The sequence below is a fragment of the Bos indicus genome, chromosome 19 (assembly GCF_029378745.1).
Source record: "Bos indicus isolate NIAB-ARS_2022 breed Sahiwal x Tharparkar chromosome 19, NIAB-ARS_B.indTharparkar_mat_pri_1.0, whole genome shotgun sequence".
Lineage (NCBI taxonomy): Eukaryota > Metazoa > Chordata > Mammalia > Artiodactyla > Bovidae > Bos > Bos indicus.
Genome location: NC_091778.1, coordinates 42,518,583 through 42,538,215, shown reverse-complemented (window position 1 = coordinate 42,538,215; position 19,633 = coordinate 42,518,583). Strand labels below are relative to the sequence as shown.

At 40.6% G+C, this 19,633-nt stretch overlaps 3 protein-coding genes across 3 annotated transcripts; 2 read left to right on the top strand and 1 right to left on the bottom strand.

The window, feature by feature from the left end:
• The first annotated feature begins 1,714 nt into the window (after positions 1-1,714).
• On the top strand, positions 1,715-2,343 carry LOC109573559 (keratin, high-sulfur matrix protein, IIIA3). The gene has a single exon (XM_019980805.2). It carries the CDS (start codon positions 1,752-1,754, stop codon positions 2,148-2,150), a length of 399 nt encoding a protein of 132 aa, XP_019836364.2. The 5' UTR covers positions 1,715-1,751; the 3' UTR covers positions 2,151-2,343.
• A 5,433-nt stretch (positions 2,344-7,776) lies between these two features.
• On the bottom strand, positions 7,777-8,364 carry LOC109573397 (large ribosomal subunit protein uL22-like). Its single transcript, XM_070773443.1, has one exon. It carries the CDS (start codon positions 8,330-8,332, stop codon positions 7,778-7,780), a length of 555 nt encoding a protein of 184 aa, XP_070629544.1. The 5' UTR covers positions 8,333-8,364; the 3' UTR covers position 7,777.
• A 1,320-nt stretch (positions 8,365-9,684) lies between these two features.
• Positions 9,685-10,299, top strand: LOC109573561 (keratin, high-sulfur matrix protein, IIIA3-like). The gene has a single exon (XM_019980807.2). It carries the CDS (start codon positions 9,732-9,734, stop codon positions 10,128-10,130), a length of 399 nt encoding a protein of 132 aa, XP_019836366.2. The 5' UTR covers positions 9,685-9,731; the 3' UTR covers positions 10,131-10,299.
• Positions 10,300-19,633: the final 9,334 nt, after the last annotated feature.

Sequence of the window (19,633 nt, the reverse complement as noted above, 5' to 3'; positions counted from 1 at the left end):
TTAGGACAAATGACATTTTAAAAGCATTTGATTAGTGATTTGCAAGCTCTTGGCCCTTTTTTTTCCATTTAGCACATGGCTGACAGGACAGGATTCTTTTTTTTTTTTTTTAATTCAAAGATAAAGTGTAAATGTACTTCATACATAAGATTCAAATTTATAGAACTCATCATAAAGGGTAAAGTATAGGGTGAAGGTACAATTAAAAAACAGTAAGAGGAATTAGACAAGTGCATATGTCACAGAGCCACAATGTGCTACCAAGGGAAGCCAGACTATACTTTGCTGCTGCTGCTGCTGCTAGGTCGCTTCAGTCGTGTCCGACTCTGTGCGACGCCATAGACGGCAGCCCGCCAGGCTCCCCCGTCCCTGGGATTCTCCAGGCAAGACTATACTTTAAGACCTGGGAAAAAGCGGTTCCCCCACCCCATCCCAGCTCTAATAAGTCAACCTCTATTGATTCTCTGTGCTGGTGCACAGATCTGGCCTAGCTTGCAAGCCCTGAGGCCCTTTTGGATTATCTGTCATTGGGGTAAATTGTTTCCTAATTCATTTTTAGTTGGGGACTTCCCCGGTGGTTCAGGGGTAAAGAATCTGGGTCGAGAAGATGCCCTGGGGAAGGAAATGGCAATCCACTCCAGAATCCCATAGACAGAGGAGCCTGGCGAGGACTCCAGTCCATGAGGTCACAACTTAGCGACTAAACAATGGCAACAATCACTCTAAGTGATCCCTACTTGAGATTGTCAATTATATTCCAGTAAAACTGGGGAAGGAAAAAATACTTAAGATATTCTCTCTCCTGTCTGACAACTGTATCATCTGCAAAGCCTGATAAACAGAAAAGTCACAGTAGATGTTGTTTACTGAGGAATGAGGAGACTGGGACCCCATGAGGTGACCATGGTGAAACCACATGACCCTTTTCATAAAATGAGGAGATATATGTATAAGTTCTCTGCCATCTCTTCGCAGAATCTACACATGCAATGACAACCCCAAGAAATTACACAGATAAAAATTGCAATGGTTGCTTGATGAGGGTTTTATCATTAAGGTAGAGGTTGAGTTTGGTTTGGAAGGTGAGGAGGGTACAGAATCCACTAGGACCACCCAGGCCCTCCTGGGGAGGAGTGATTAAACCATGTGGCAGCCATCCTGGGTGCCATGTAGCCCTCCTCATATGGAGAACCACAAACCTGCCTTTCAGTGAGTCATGGAGGAGACACCCGGGAAACAGGTGACACTGGGCTGGCTGGAGTGCTACTGTGAGCCTGTTAGCTTCATGTGCATGGTTGCAAATACCAGGTCACTGTTTGGGTGGCAATTATGGGAGTCTTTGAAGTCCAGAAATAAAATGCTAACTACAGGGCCAAAGGATAAAGTAATTAGATACTAGCATAATTTGGAAAACACATTCTTTTTTATATGGATTGCATATTTCAAAGGAAATTTCACTAGCTTCAAATCATGTGGCTAGATTTGGTGACTATAAACAAAACAAGAAAACAGAAAATATCTGTGGGGTGTGTGCGTGGGTACAGGGGTAGAGGGTTACCAAAACTGGTATTAGTCAATGCTAAATCCTCACTTGATTGGCCAGAATATTAACAAGGAATGGCATGAGTCTCTGGGGATCATCAGCTCCTGGCCAGGGTATATAAAAGGCCCCGAGCACGGGGAAGACACTCACACCTGAGAACACTCAACTCCTCTCACCACTTCAACCCCACTCAGCCCCACACACCACCATGACCGTCTCCTGCTGCGGCCCCACCTTCTCCTCCTCCAGCTGTGGCGGAGGCTGCCTCCAGCCCTGCTGCTACCGTGACCCCTGCTGCTGCCGCCCAGTGTCCTGCCAGACCACCGTGAGCCGCCCCGTGACCTGCGTGCCCCGCTGCACGCGCCCCATCTGCGAGCCCTGCCGCCGCCCGGTCTGCTGCGACCCCTGCAGCCTGCAGGAGGGCTGCTGCCGCCCCATCACCTGCTGCCCCACGTCCTGCCAGGCCGTGGTCTGCCGCCCCTGCTGCTGGGCCACCACGTGCTGCCAGCCCATCTCTGTGCAGTCCCCGTGCTGCCGCCCCACCTGCTGCCGGCCCGCCCCCTGCCGCACCACCTGCCGCACCTTCAGGACCTCCCCCTGCTGCTGAGACCCCACTTTCTTATAAAGCAACATCCTGGAGCCTAAGCATCCACTCTGCATTTTAATTACGCTGAAAGAAAAATAGACATTTTTTCATAAGGTGACAATAGTCATTTTTATATTTTACCATTTGGATATATAAGCAGATGTCCAGTCAAACGTGCAGGTGTCTCCATCAGCAGAAGTCACAATGGATGCTAAATCCATCTTTAAAAGTCCCCAGAGTGGGTGTTGCAAAGCCATTCTGAATTCCAGAGGCTGCTTAAACTCTCCCCTCCATCTTTTGAATGTATTGCCTGCTTATTTTTCAATAAACTAATTTTTTCCTGTAACACCCCCGCTTCCTGATTCATTCATTAGTGCATGTTTATGAGTGTACACAGATGAGCAAACAATGAAAAGGAAGAGAGATGGAGAGGATGAAGGAGACAGGAGAGGGAAAGAAGAGGTACAGGGATCCAGGTATGAGTCTTAGCAAGTGGTACAGGACTGTGAGACAGTCCTCAGACTGCCCACGTGCGTAGGAAGTCTGAGCACACTAGGTCCTCCGTGGCTTGTCCTTTGCCCACATCTCCAGGTTCATGTCTCAACACTCCCCAACTGTATTTCACTCTAAACAACTCTGAACTTCTCACAGTAACTGACACAAGTCATGAAGTTCCATGTCTTTGCTTTTGTCATGTTCTTCATTTAATCTGGAATATTTTTTCATCTACCCCTTCCCTCCACCCTCTCCATCTACCTAACCCTGAGTCATTTCCAAGATTCAGCTCAGTCCTCTCCAATTTTTCTGTTCTAAGCCCTCCATCATGTATGGATGTGAGAGTTGGACTGTGAAGAAAGCTGAGTGCCGGAGAATTGATGCTTTTGAACTGTGGTGTTGGAGAAGACTCTTGAGAGTCCCATGGACTGCAAGGAGATCCAACCAGTCCATTCTAAAGGAGATCAGTCCTGGGTGTTTTTTGGAAGGAATGATGCTAAAGTGCTGAAACTCCAGTACTTTGGCCATCTCATGTGAAGAGTTGACTCATTGGAAAAGACTCTGATGCTGGGAGGGATTGGGGGCAGGAGAAAAAGGGGATGACGGAGGATGAGATGGCTGGATGGCATCATGGACTTGATGGACGTGAGTTTGAGTGAACTCCAGGAGTTGGTGATGGACAGGAAGGCCTGGCGTGCTGCAATTCATGGGGTTGCAAAGAGTTGGACATGACTGAGCAACTGAACTGAACTGAACTGAAGCCCTCCATCACACAAACACACATGCATAACATGCACGAACACACATGCACACACCCACAAGCTAGGTTAGGTGCCCCTAAGTTGTGCCAATAACATCCTATACTTCCTTCCCTCTTCACAAGGCATAGTATTGAGATTATCTACTTCTCTACCTCAAATGAAGGGGCCACAATTTGCCTGGTTCCCATTACTGAGGTTGATGTTTAGAATATAGCTGGTAGTCAATTTCTATTTATTGAATCAAAATACATTAGAAGGGAATTGTCTTTATGAAAAGAATTCTAAAAGCTATATATTTACTTAAAGCAAAAAATTCATCAGTTTAACTTAAATTTTCTGACCTCCAGTTTTCCCTGTCTACAAAATGAGAAAATTAATATTTATAAATGTAAAGAGGCAGAGTAGGGATCAAGCCCAAAAAAAAAAAAAAAATAAAAAGATTGCCGGGAGAAATCTCAATGACCTCAGCTATGCAGATGACACCACCCTTGTGGCAGAAAGTGAAGAGGAACTAAAAAGCCTCTTGATGAAAGTGAAAGAGGAGAGTGAAAAAAGTTGAAAAGTTGGCTTAAAACTCAAAAAAAATAAAATAAAATAAAATAAATGTAGATTTCTGGATAAGTTAAGCAACTTAATGTTTATAAAGTGCCTGGCACATAGGAAGCACCCCTACTGTTACCAAACCAATTTTGATCTGCTCACTCATGCACAGTAAAACAAATCTTTTGACACTGCATTGTGGTGAAGAAAAGTGCAGAGTTGATTGCAAGGCAACCAACATGGAACCAAGCAAGGAGAATGGGCAGCTTGGGCTCAAAAGACCTGAACTCCCCAGTGGCTCTCAGGGAAGTGTTTTTAAAGGCAAGGTGAAGAGGAGGGTCTTGGGTCCAGGATCAGCTCATACTCAGTTTTCTGATTGGTTGATAGTGAGGTTAACAGGGTGATATTTCAGGAATCTGCCTTCAACCTTCTGATTCTAATTGGTCTGGGGTCTCTGTGTGTGTGATCAGCATGCAATTAATTTCTTCTACCTGATGCGGGGTTTAGTGTCTGCAAAACAACTGAAGGGTATGGCTCAGAATAGTATCCTTGACAAGGAACTGAAAGTCCTTGACTTTGTTTTATGGCTGAACTATCATGATTTTGTCTTGCTTGACTGTCTTTCTTTGTTTCTGTATTTCTCATTTCTTCTATTAAATTTGCTCTTTGGAACTTGGGGGAGGCTTAGGAAGCTAAAGCTTTTCTGCAAACAAAAAGCAGACGGGGACAAGGAGGAATTTGTTCCTGGGAAGGCCCCACAGCGTCCTGGCCTGTTTCAATACCATTCATATTTGTTGAACATTTGATCATCGCTATAACAAACAGGCTCAAAAGATGTGCTACTTATTACACATCATGTTATTTTAAGTTGGAAGGCATTCAGGGGAAGACTTTTTTCAGGATAATCCATAACCACTGCCAGAGACTAAATTCCTAATAAATACAATAAAGACGGCACAAAAAAATTCATGATTAGGTCCAGGCTATTTCAGGATGAAAGGGCTCTTTAAAGGCTGATTTACAGTATGCAGGAAAGAGTCCTTGATGGCAGGATTTATGAATATGAATAGGGGTTTATCATCAGGGGTAATAAGAACTGGGGATATATATGCATTTGATAGTTACACTTTCCCTTTCACCCTAACCCAAAGGAATTAAACACAAAGCTGTAGGAGACTCCAAAAGATTACTTGTTTAGTCTTCCTTAGATTTAAGGAGATAAATACTTAAACCACTTAGAAGAGATATTTTTTTTTTTTAATTCGAGAAATAAATCCCAGTAGTTCCCTGATCACACAGGCCTTTTGTCTTTTCCAACTAAAATATTTTCTCTTTTCAACTAATAATACCCGTATCTTCTGTCGTCTACATTTTGTGGATTTTATAATAAATTTGGATTATGAAGAACATCAGAGACTGTTATTACAGATGAGGAAACTGGGGCTGCTAGTGTTAAAGTATTTGCTCTAAATTACAAAATTGACAGGTGGTGGAGAAAGAATTTATTTTTTAACTTTTCATTTTATATTGGAGTATAGGCAATTAATAATGTGGCGATAGCTTCAGGTGGATGGCTAAGGGACTCAGCCATACATATATACGTATCCTTTCTCTCCCAAACTCCCCTCCCATCCAGACTGCCACATAACACTGAGCAGAGTGCCCTTTGGTATACAGTAGGTCCTCGTTGGTTATCCCTTTTAAATAAAGCAGTGTGTACATTTCGATCCCATTCTCCCTATCTCTCCCTGCACTCCTTCCCTCCTGGTATCCATAAGTATTCCATTCTCTAAGTCTGTGAGTCTGTTTCAGTTTTGTAAGTAAGTTTACTTGTGTTATTTCTTTTTAGGTTCTGATATCTCTCTTTCTCTGTCTGACTTATTTCTCTGTCTTCCCCATCCTCCTCCTGCCCTTTTTCCTTCAATCTTCCCCACTCCCATCTCTGACACTTATGAGTGGAGGCTATTTTAAGGATCATTTTGGAGAACACAGAATGCATTTTCTATTTTCAGAACTTGCAAAATGTCCTACCATCCAGGGCGCCCAAACTAGTTTCTAAAAAAACATAACTCATGACACTCATAACAAAACACAACTCATGAAACTATTGAGGTAAGGGCATGGCTTTTTCTGGCCATCAGAAAGAGTCATCATCACTACATGCTTCTTCAATCCAACTAAAAAATCCCATAATTTATCACCACCTTAGATAATGTTTACTTTCTTCTACTCTAACAATTATGCTCGTGCAGAACATCTGGAATTTGCACAATGTAACTAAAAAAGCCCATGAGATAAAGGCCAGGGACACATCCCTTTTCTAACAAACTTAGGTCCATTAGTGTGCTATAGCAAGGGAGAGCACACAGCATTAGAAACACAGGACATCCCACCAAGTGAAGGTAAAGGTTTTTATAGGATTTTGAGGAATGGGAAAATTCAGGTAAAATTACGTGAAATGGTAGGTTCAAAGCCAAATGCGGCTTTGTTTTTTTTTTTTTTTTTCTCTCATTTTTTTAAATTTTATTTTTAAACTTTACAATATTGTATTAGTTTTGCCAAATATCGAAATGAATCCGCCACAGGTATACCTGTGTTCCCCATCCTGAACCCTCCTCCCTCCCCATACCCTCCCTCCGGGTCGTCCCAGCAGCGCTGGGCAGTGAAGTGGACTTACTGTCTCCTTTCTCTGGAAACCACAGTTAAGATAACTGCGGAATGTGGTATCTGAAAATCTCGTATCTGATTCTCTGCCCCCTGGATTGGATATTGAGACTGCTTTTGTGTTAAGGTGATTACGGTCCTATCCAAGCAATAGTGGGATGTCCCCTTATTACTTGGGATTCCCAGGTGGCTCAGTGGTAAACAATTCGCCTGCCAATGCAGAAGATGCAAGAGACACAGGTTCCAGCCGTGAGTCAGGAAGATCTCCTGGAGTAGGGAATGGCAACCCACTTCAGTATTCTTGCCTGTAAAACTCCACGGACAGAGGAGCCTGACAAGCTACAGTCCATGGGGCCACAAAGAGTCAGACACGACTAAGCATAACACAGCCCTTATTACTATTGTTACTTCAAATAGCAAAGTTTCTGACAGTCCATGATCACAGAACACAAGATTTCTTAGGACTATGTCCGTTTGTCAGTTAAAATAAGCAATGAGTTTACAGATGTATTCCTATTCCTAATGTTTGAATCTCTGTATATAATCATTAGGTAAAGAATCTGCCTGCCAATGCAGTAGGTGCGGGAGACTCAGGTTTGATTCTTGGGTGGGGAAGATTCCCCGGAGGAGGAAATAGCAACCCATTCTACTAGTCTTCCCTGGGAAATCCCATGGACAGAAGAGCCTGCTGGGCTACAGTTCATAGCATCGCAAAAGAGTTGAACACAATTTAGTGACTAAACAAACAACAATATATTCTAAGCCGAATAACAATATGCTAAAATAATCCATAAATTAAGCGAGTTCTTATTTTATTTCCCTATATGAGACAGAATTTTTGATTACTACTACTACTGTTCACTCTTTTAAAGTGACTCAGAGTTGGAAAAAGACCAGGAGTTATGCATCAGTGTTTGTACTCAAAAGATGGTGTGCAGTATTGCTGAAGCTTTGCCACTCTTTTACCTGTACATCTCTGGAGAAATCACTTCACCAATTTGGCCTTCCACAAATTGGGATAGACTATCATGCATCAGAAACTCAAAGGCCTTTAAGGACCAGAATTATGGTGGACAGAAGTGTGTCAACTACCTCAGCAACCTTTGTTCAATGTTATCTTTTTTTGGCATTTATTTATTTATTTTTTTTATTTTTTTTACTTTTATTTGCATTTATTTTTTGCGGCATTTATTCCCGGGCCATAAGTTTTTGTTTCTTCAGTTTCTTCTGGGATATCTTTTTCTTCTGTGCAACCTCCTCTTCTGGTTTAGGAACAATCTGTTCTTTTTCAGGAAGGATCATCTCAATGTGGCATGGAGAGCTCATGTAGGGGTTGATCCGACCGTGAGCTCTGTAAGTCCTGCGCCGCATCTTGGGGGCTTTGTTCACCTGGATGTGCTCAATGACCAGAGAATCTACATCTAAGCCCTTAAGTTCAGCATGACTCTCTGCATTTCTGCGCATGTGCAGTAACAATTCAGCACTCTTTCTGGGCCACCGACCCTGCGTCCAGCCCCACTGTTTGGCCTGTGCACACCCAGCAGCTCCACCGTTGTAGCGACGGAATGGCACACATTGCTTCTTTAAAGTGACATCCTTCAGATACTTGGTGGCTTTTCGGATATGCATACCCTTTATGGCCTGGGCAGTTTCACGAGTGTTCTTAAAGTGAACACGAAGATTTGAACCTCTTGATTTGCATGATTTTGTGGGGTTTTCTGGGTCAAGTGAATAGCGCACCATTTTTAGGGGTCACCTCAGGCCGCTTACCTAGCATTTATTTATTTAATGTCACATTTTTTGAAGTATAGTTGGTTTACAATGTTATGCCAATAGAAAAGAGTACACTGTTATTTTTAACCTTTTTTCCAATTTACATTTATTTTCTGTACCCCTATTTTTCTTAGCTGAGACTGAAAAAGACAAAATAATCTTATCAATTACCAGTTCACTTACTTCCCTTTGTCATTTTTAAAATTTTTATTTTTTTTTTTGGCTGTACCATGTGTCATCTGGGCTTTTCTTTCACCAACCAGGGATGGAACCCATGCCCCCTGCAGTGGAAGCACAGAGTCTTAACCACTGGACCACCAGGGAAGTCCCTCCCCTTGTCTTTCTTAGAAGCCTACCTTCACACTTGATATGTAAGCAAGCAAAATCCTCAGCCAACAAACCAAAGCATCTACAACAGCAAGATAATTAGTCCCTTTATAAATATTTTAATGTGTGTAGAAGAACTCAGTACAAGTGCTTATGTCACACCTAGGAAGCAAGAAATATTCCAATTTCAGTGTTATTCCTAAGACTCAAGAAGGAATACTCAGAAAGGCATAATATGAATAAAATCTTTACTTCGTTTGGCCTTACTGTTGCATGAAAAGTTTGTCTCCTTTAACTGGCTTCCCTGCCTTTGTCTTACCTTTCTAAAAATTGTAGTTACTCTGTGATAAGAAACTACAGTATAGCACTATTTACTTAGTAAGGGTCCCATATGTTGCTATGAAGTGATAGGCCAGTTCAGGCCACTAAACAGCATTACTTGAGTGACTTAGGTGGTTATTTCCTGATAAACAAGGTGAAATAACACATTATTTTACAGAAGCACTGGGCCATTTGTTCCATTGCAGAAGCAGTACACATCACCTTTTACAAGCCATTTTGGTTTTCCAGAAACTCATCCTTCATTTCAGCGTCAATCAGAAACCAGGCTTACAACTCATGAACCTTATAGTCCCACGCTTAGTCATGGATGATGAACAGAGGAAAGTGTGATGGTGGCAACACTGGATTCCTCAAACTTTCAACTTGTCTGTCACATGACATGGTCTGGAAGGATTAGCTATTCAATGAGTAATTTTTCAGATGATGTAAATCATTAAGTATTCATTTCAAGGGGAAAAGCAGACAGGAAGAAACAAAAGCACCTATCAGCAATGCTGGTATTGCTGCCTCAGCAGTTGAATCCACCAATCTGGGGTTCTCATTTCAATGGGCAACCACAACTCCAGGAAACAGCTTGTCATGGGGATCATCATCTCCTGGCCAGGGTATATAAAGGGCCCAGAGCAGGAGGAAGACACTCACACCTGAGAACACTCAACTCCTCTCACCACCTCAACCCCACTCGGCCCCACACACCACCATGACCGTCTCCTGCTGCGGCCCCACCTTCTCCTCCTTCAGCTGTGGCAGAGGCTGCCTCCAGCCCTGCTGCTACCGCGACCCCTGCTGCTGCCGCCCAGTGTCCTGCCAGACCACCGTGAGCCGCCCCGTGACCTGCGTGCCCCGCTGCACGCGCCCCATCTGCGAGCCCTGCCGCCGCCCGGTCTGCTGTGACCCCTGCAGCCTGCAGGAGGGCTGCTGCCGCCCCATCACCTGCTGCCCCACGTCCTGCCAGGCCGTGGTCTGCCGCCCCTGCTGCTGGGCCACCACGTGCTGCCAGCCCATCTCTGTGCAGTCCCCGTGCTGCCGGCCCACCTGCTGCCGGCCCGCCCCCTGCCGCACCACCTGCCGCACCTTCAGGACCTCCCCCTGCTGCTGAGTAGCCCTGCAGGAAATCACCCCAGGTATTCAGAAACATGTGCCAGCCCTTCCGACCCTGCTGGATCAGATGAGAGATACTACTTTTGAAACCTATCTGCCTGCAACAATTAACTGAGCAGTAACTCTTGATCCCTTTTCCCCCACAAATATGTACCTAAATCTGGCCTTCTTTGACGGTCTTTAGAAAAATTCCAGCTTTCAGGATTTGAATTCTTGGCTTTAAAAAATGAATAAACAAAGATTAAAATTGCTCTTGAATAGAGCCCTAGTCCACTGACTCATCATCACTTCTCTACTATTTCAAGATGAGATATTTTTCTAGGATAATATTACATTTATCCAGGGGCTGTGCATGGTAAAATAATAAATTTTTGTTTCTCAGACGCAAATGTGTTTCTTTATTGTTTATTAATCTTCAAAAGTTCATTTTTTTAGCTTATGTTATAATACGGGGGGTCAGAAGAAACAAGTGAAGAAAGATTTTCCAAGGGCCATTATTTTTTAATTTTAGGAACAATTCATGCACAAGGTCTCTAGTTTTAATAGCAATCCAGATAATTCAGAACCTCTTACATGAACCACCTTCATATTTCAAGTCAAAGTTTTCATTCATGCTGAGGAAGTGGAGAGTTGATAGGAAGTCTCTCTGATCCCAAACTTGACTAATGAATCATTCTCACATCTGTGATAAGGGGGAGGAAACCTAAGTCCTAAATATTCATTGGAAGGACTGATGCTGAAACTGAAGCTCCAGTGTTTTGACAACCTGATGCGAAGAGCCAATTCATTGGAAAAGATCCTGATGCTAAGAGAGAGACTGAAGGCAAAAGGAGAAAAAGGCAGCAGAAGATGAGCAGTTAGGTAGCATCACCGACTCAATGGACATGAATTTGAGCAAACTCTAAGAAATAGTAAAGTACAGAGTAGCCTGGCGTGCTGCAGTCCATGGGTTCACAAAGAGTGAGACACAACTTGGCGACTGAACAACAACAGCCTAAGTCAGAATCCCATTTGTTCCCTGACCTAGAAAACTGTGCCGTAATTAATATCAATTGGTACCTGGAATTCCTAACCACTGAAATGCCTGTCCTAAAGAACCAGTATGCCATATTTTCCAGAATCCCTCCAGCCAAGGAAGGAGAAATGTAGCTTGGCTAGAACCATTTCTAATTTAGAACTCTAAACAACTTTACTATACAAACCATGCCAATGTATTTGAAATAATAACATTAATCCACAGTAGATCTGTTTTTGTGGCTTTTAAATACTTGTAAGCTGGTCAGGAAACTAGCCACTATTGTTATCCTGAGAAATAATGTATTGACTTCCTGACATCTGATCTTAAAGAGTTTTTGGAATATGCTGTTTATACACCTGGTCTCATCTACCTGCCCAGCTACAGGAATCAGGCAAGGAAATCTTTGTGAAGACCCAGATCTTGACTGACTTTGTTCACTGCTGGATTCCCATTGATCAGCACAATACTTGACACATAGTATATCATCAGAAATTAATTACTACATAATTGAATGAATAAATTCTAAGGGTTGGAAGACAGAAAGATTTCATTACACCCCAGTTCTCTTCTCAGGCTGGACATGTGCATTCTTATAGTAAAACAAGAAGCCACAGCTTAAAGAGAAGTAGTTTTCTTGGAATAAAGTTTTCTCAACAAGTAGCTCATTATTTTTAAAACCTTTACATTGTCAGTATGTACAATGGAATTTCCTCTTAATTAAGTTTGACGCTTTTGTTGTTCAGTCGCTAAGTCATGTCCGACTCTTTGTGACCCCATGGATTACAGCACACTAGACTTCCCTGTCCTTGCTCAAATGCATGTCCATTGAGTCAGTGATGCTACTTAACTGTCTCGTCCTCTGCCTCCCTCTTCTCCCTCTTCTTTTGCTTCCAATCTTTCCCTAGCATCAGGGTCTTTTCCAATGAGTCAGCTGTTCGTATCAGGTGGTCAAAGTATCTGACAATTTACTGGTTGACAGTTCAAAACTCCAGTTTCTATCTATATATTCTTGATCGTTGTTTTTTATTAATAATTTTAAAAATTAATAAATTCTCTCACTACACTTTGTTTTCCTTTTTTCAGAATTTTCCTCCTTAACCTTCTAGAGACTTGCTCATCTTGTAGTGTTTTCTCAGATGTAGAATGTCCTGTTTGATCCCAAGCTCATCATTATTATTGGATCATGTTTGTTGCACTGTAACACCACACCCTGGCCAGCCACAGTGGCTGGTGCAGGTCTGGATAAGCCTGCAAGGGATTCTGTGGGCAGAATGCTTGAAAAGAAGGCTTAAATTGCAGCCTTCAGTCACAGATCTAGAACAGACTTGATTGTAAAGCACGGGTCAGAACCAAGCAAATCCAGAGGCAGAGGGAAAAAAAAAACAAAACTGCTGAGTGACATGATTTTCCTGCAGACCCTGACAATTTGAAATAATTGAACATCACAAGGGGTCTGTAAGCAGAAGGAAGCCTGGTACATGAGGGGACACTGAAGCAAGAGACAGCAGGGTAAAGGCAAAGCAGGCTTGAGACCACCTAGGGCTGTGGGACCTATACCTGGGGGGTTCATCATGCTGGCAGGCTGCTACCTTCATCTAGATGGTGGTTCTGTTGATAGTGCCTCAAGATCACTCAACTATGTCCAACTTTAATACTTTTTCCTTAAAGTGTGTTTTGGAATTCTGAGAAGGCTCTGTGGGAGATAATTCCTCACATTCCTGAGGATACTAATTAAGACATAGAGTTCTTCCAGATAACTCTCAAATTTAGCCATTTCACACACAACAATTTAAAAAATAATTTGTCATTAAAATTCCTAAATAAAGCAGAAATTCCTTATTGACAGGAAATGAGGTTTCCACAATTTCATTCTTCAACTCCTTAGGCTTACAATGTTGCCATAGATTGGAATAACTAATAACTGCTGGAATAACTACTGGCTCCAACACTAGCAGATGGCTTTAGGCAAGTCACTTATCTGGCTTTATGCGTGAAATAAGAGATATAACAATAACTGCCTCATAGGATTTCTTTTTTTTTGAAGTATTAATTTACAATGTTCTATCATTTTCAAGAGTACAGCAAAGCAGTCCAATTACACACACACACACACACACACATATATATATATATATATTCTTTTTCAGATTACTTTCCCTTATAAGTTATTATAAGATATTAAGCAGGGGGAGGAGCTAAGATGGCGGAGGAGTAGGATGGGGAGAACACTTTCTCCCCCACAAATTCATCAAAAGAACATTTAAACGCCAAGTCAATTCCACAAAACAACTTCTGAATGCCGGCAGAGGACATCAGGCACCCAGAAAAGCAACCCAAGTCTTCGAAAGGAGAGTGAAGAAATACAGTTTCACCCACCAGAACACCGACACAGCTTCCCTAACCAAGAAACCTTGACAAGCCACCTGTACAAACCCACACAGAGCAAGGAAACGCCACAATAAAGAGAACTCCACAAACTGCCAGAATACAGAAAGGACACCCCAAACTCAGCAATCTAAACAAGATGAAGAGACAGAGGAATACCCAGCAGATAAAGGAACAGGATAAATGCCCACCAAACCAAACAAAAGAGGAAGAGATAGGGAATCTACCTGATAAAGAATTCCAAATAATGATAGTGAAATTGATCCAAAATCTTGAAATCAAAATGGAATCACAGATAAATAGCTTGGAGACAAAGATTGAGAAGATGCAAGAAAGGTTTAACAAGGACCTAGAAGAAATAAAAGAGAGTCAATATATAATGAATAATGCAATAAATGAAATTAAAAACACTCTGGAGGCAACAAATAGTAGAATAACAGAGGCAGAAGATAGGATTAGTGAATTAGAAGATAGAATGGTAGAAATAAATGAATCAGAGAGGACAAAAGAAAAACAAATTAAAAGAAATGAGGACAATCTCAGAGACCTCCAGGACAATATTAAACGCTACAACATTCGAATCATAGGGATCCCAGAAGAAGAAGACAAAAAGAAAGACCATGAGAAAATACTTGAGGAGATAATAGTTGAAAACTTCCCTAAAATGGGGAAGGAAATAATCACCCAAGTCCAAGAAACCCAGAGAGTCCCAAACAGGATAAACCCAAGGTGAAACACCCCAAGACACATATTAATCAAATTAACAAAGACCAAACACAAAGAATAAATATTAAAAGCAGCAAGGGAAAAACAACAAATAACACACAAGGGAATTCCCATAAGGATAACAGCTGATCTTTCAATAGAAACTCTTCAAGCCAGGAGGGAATGGCAAGACATACTTAAAATGATGAAAGAAAATAACCTACAGCCCAGATTATTGTACCCAGCAAGGATCTCATTCAAATATGAAGGAGAAATCAAAAGCTTCTCAGACAAGCAAAAGCTGAGAGAATTCAGCACCACCAAACCAGCTCTCCAACAAATACTAAAGGATATTCTCTAGACAGGAAACACAAAAATGGTGTATAAACTCGAACCCAAAACAATAAAGTAAATGGCAACGGGATCATACTTATCAGCAATTACCTTAAACGTAAATGGGTTGAATGCCCCAACCAAAAGACAAAGACTGGCCAAATGGATACAAAAACAAGACCCCTACATATGTTGTCTACAAGAGACCCACCTCAAAACAGGGGACACATACAGACTGAAAGTGAAGGGCTGGAAAAAGATTTTCCATGCAAATAGGGACCAAAAGAAAGCAGGAGTAGCAATACTCATATCAGATAAAATAGACTTTAAAACAAAGGCTGTGAAAAGAGACAAAGAAGGTCACTACATACTGATCAAAGGATCAATCCAAGAAGAAGATATAACAATTATAAATATATATGCACCCAACACAGGAGCGCCACAATATGTAAGACAAATGCTAACAAGTATGAAAGGAGAAATTAACAATAACACAATAATAGTGGGAGACTTTAATACCCCACTCACACCTATGGATAGATCAACTAAACAGAAAATTAACAAGGAAACACAAACGTTAAACGATACAATAGACCAGTTAGACCTAATTGATATCTATAGGACATTTCATCCCAAAACAATGAATTTCACCTTTTTCTCAAGCACACATGGAACCTTCTCCAGGATAGATCACATCCTGGGCCATAAAGCTAGCCTTGGTAAATTCAAAAAAATAGAAATCATTCCAAGCATCTTTTCTGACCACAATGCAGTAAGATTAGATCTCAATTACAGGAGAAAAACTATAAAAAATTCCAACATATGGAGGATGAACAACACGCTGCTGAATAACCAACAAATCACAGGAGAAACCAAAAAAGAAATCAAAATTTGCATAGAAACTAATGAAAATGAAAACACAACAACTCAAAACCTGTGGGACACTTTAAAAGCAGTCCTAAGGGGAAAGTTCGTAGCAATACAGGCATACCTCAAGAAACAAGAAAAAAGTCAAATAAATAACCTAACCCTACACCTAAAGCAACTAGAAAAGGAAGAAATGAAGAACCCCAGGGTTAGTAGAAGGAAAGAAATCTTAAAAATTAGGGCAGAAATAAATGCAAAAGAAACAAAAGAGACCATAGCAAAAATCAACAAAACCAAAAGCTGGTTCTTTGAAAGGATAAATAAAATTGACAAACCATTAGCCAGACTCATCAAGAAACAAAGGGAGAAAAATCAAATCAATAAAATTAGAAATGAAAATGGATAGATTCAATGCAATCCCTATCAAGCTACCAACAGTATTCTTCACAGAGCTAGAACAAATAATTTCACAATTTGTATGGAAATACAAAAAACCTCGAATAGCCAAAGCGATCTTGACAAAGAAAAATGGAACTGGAGGAATCAACCTACCTGACTTCAGGCTCTACTACAAAGCCACAGTTATCAAGACAGTATGGTACTGGCACAAAGACAGAAATATAGATCAATGGAACAAAATAGAAAGCCCAGAGATAAATCCACGCACATATGGACACCTTATCTTTGACAAAGGAGGCAAGAATATACAATGGATTAAAGACAATCTCTTTAACAAGTGGTGCTGGGAAATCTGGTCAACCACTTGTAAAAGAATGAAACTAGAACACTTTCTAACACCATATACAAAAATAAACTCAAAATGGATTAAAGATCTCAACGTAAGACCAGAAACTATAAAACTCCTAGAGGAGAACATAGGCAAAACACTCTCTGACATACATCACAGCAGGATCCTCTATGACCCACCTCCCAGAATATTGGAAATAAAAGCAAAAATAAACAAATGGGACCTAATTAAACTTAAAAGCTTCAGCACATCAAAGGAAACTATTAGCAAGGTGAAAAGACAGCCTTCAGAATGGGAGAAAATAATAGCAAATGAAGCAACCGACAAACAACTAATCTCAAAAATATACAAGCAACTCCTACAGCTCAACTCCAGAAAAATAAATGACCCAATCAAAAAATGGGCCAAAGATCTAAATAGACATTTCTCCAAAGAAGACATACAGATGGCTAACAAACACATGAAAAGATGCTCAACATCACTCATTATCAGAGAAATGCAAATCAAAACCACTATGAGGTACCATTTCACACCAGTCAGAATGGCTGCGATCCATAAGTCTACAAATAATAAATGCTGGAGAGGGTGTGGAGAAAAGGGAACCCTCTTACACTGTTGGTGGGAATGCAAACTAGTACAGCCACTATGGAGAACAGTGTGGAGATTCCTTAAAAAACTGGAAATAGAACTGCCTTATGATCCAGCAATCCCACTGCTGGGCATACACACTGAGGAAACCAGAAGGGAAAGAGATACATGTACCCCAATGTTTATCGCAGCACTGTTTATAATAGCCAGGACATGGAAGCAACCTAGATGTCCATCAGCAGATGAATGGATAAGAAAGCTGTGGTACATATACACAATGGAGTATTACTCAGCCATTAAAAAGAATACATTTGAATCAGTTCTAATGAGGTGGATGAAACTGGAGCCTATTATACAGAGTGAAGTAAGCCAGAAGGAAAAACACCAATACAGTATACTAACGCATATATATGGAATTTAGAAAGATGGTAACGATAACCCTGTATACGAGACAGCAAAAGAGACACTGATGTATAGAACAGTCTTATGGACTCTGTGGGAGAGGGAGAGGGTGGGATGATTTGGGAGAATGGCATTGAAACATGTGAAACGTCATGTATGAAACGAGATGCCAGTCCAGGTTCAATGCACGATGCTGGATGCTTGGGGCTGGTGCACTGGGACGACCCAGAGGGATGGTGTGGGGAGGGAGGAGGGAGGAGGGTTCAGAATGGGGAACACATGTATACTAATTAAATAAAAATTAAAAAAAAATAAAAAAAAAAAGTCAGGAAATTAAAAAAAAAAATCATACCTGAACAGCCTAAAAATAAATAAATAAATAAATAAAACACACACACACACAAAAAAAAAAAAAAGAAAGAAAATGGAGAGGTCACAACAGACAACACAGAAATACAAAGGATCATAAGAGACTACTATCAACAATTATATGCCAATAAAATGGACAACGTGGAAGAAATGGACAAATTCTTAGAAAAGTACAACTTTCCAAAACTGGACCAGGAAGAAACAGAAAATCTTAACAGACCCATCACAAGCACGGAAATTGAAACTGTAATCAAAAATCTTCCAGCAAACAAAAGCCCAGGTCCAGACGGCTTCACAGCTGAATTCTACCAAAAATTTAGAGAAGAGCTAACACCTATCCTGCTCAAACTCTTCCAGAAAATTGCAGAGGAAGGTAAACTTCCAAACTCATTCTATGAGGCCACCATCACCCTAATACCAAAACCTGACAAAGATCCCACAAAAAAAGAAAACTACAGGCCAATATCACTGATGAACATAGATGCAAAAATCCTTAACAAAATTCTAACAATCAGAATCCAGCAACACATTAAAAACATCATACACCATGACCAAGTGGGCTTTATCCCAGGGATGCAAGGATTCTTCAATATCCACAAATCAATCAAAGTTATACACCGCATTAACAAATTGAAAAATAAAAACCATATGATTATCTCAATAGATGCAGAGAAAGCCTTTGACAAAATTCAACATCCATTTATGATAAAAACTCTCCAGAAAGCAGGAATAGAAGGAACATACCTCAACATAATAAAAGCTATATATGACAAACCCACAGCAAACATTATCCTCAATGGTGAAAAATTGAAAGCATTTCCTCTAAAGTCAGGAACAAGACAAGGGTGCCCACTTTCACCATTACTATTCAACATAGTTTTGGAAGTTTTGGCCACAGCAATCAGAGCAGAAAAAGAAATAAAAGGAATCCAAATTGGAAAAGAAGAAGTAAAACTCTCACTATTTGCAGATGACATGATCCTCTACATAGAAAACCCTAAAGACTCCACCAGAAAATTACTAGAACTAATCAATGATTATAGTAAAGTTGCAGGATATAAAATCAACACACAGAAATCCTTTGCATTCCTATACACTAATAATGAGAAAACTGAAAGAAATTAAGGAAACAATTCCATTCACCATTGCAACGGAAAGAATAAAATACTTAGGAATATATCTACCTAAAGAAACTAAAGACCTATATATAGAAAACTATAAAACACTAGTGAAAGAAATCAAAAAGGACACTAATAGATGGAGAAATATACCATGTTCATGGATTGGAAGAATCAATATAGTGAAAATGAGTATACTACCCAAAGCAATTTATAGATTCAATGCAATCCCTGTCAAGCTACCAACGGTATTCTTCACAGAGCTAGAACAAATAATTTCACAATTTGTATGGAAATACAAAAAACCTCGAATAGCCAAAGCGATCTTGAGAAAGAAGAATGGAACTGGAGGAATCAACCTACCTGACTTCAGGCTCTACTACAAAGCCACAGTTATCAAGACTGTATGGTACTGACACAAAGACAGAAATATAGATCAATGGAACAAAACAGAAAGCCCAGAGATAAATCCACGCACATATGGACACCTTATCTTTGACAAAGGAGGCAAGACTATACAATGGATTAAAGACAATCTCTTTAACAAGTGGTGCTGGGAATACTGGTCAACCACTTGTAAAAGAATGAAACTAGAACACTTTCTAACACCATACACAAAAATAAACTCAAAATGGATTAAAGATCTCAACGTAAGACCAGAAACTATAAAACTCCTAGAGGAGAACATAGGCAAAACACTCTCCGACATACATCACAGCAGGATCCTCTATGACCCACCTCCCAGAATATTGGAAATAGAAGCAAAAATAAACAAATGGGACCTAATTAACATTAAAAGCATCTGCACAACAAAGGAAACAATTAGCAAGGTGAAAAGGCAGCCTTCAGAATGGGAGAAAATAATAGCAAATGAAGCAACTGACAAACAACTAATCTCAAAAATATACAAGCAACTCCTACAGCTCAACTCCAGAAAAATAAATGACCCAATCAAAAAATGGGCCAAA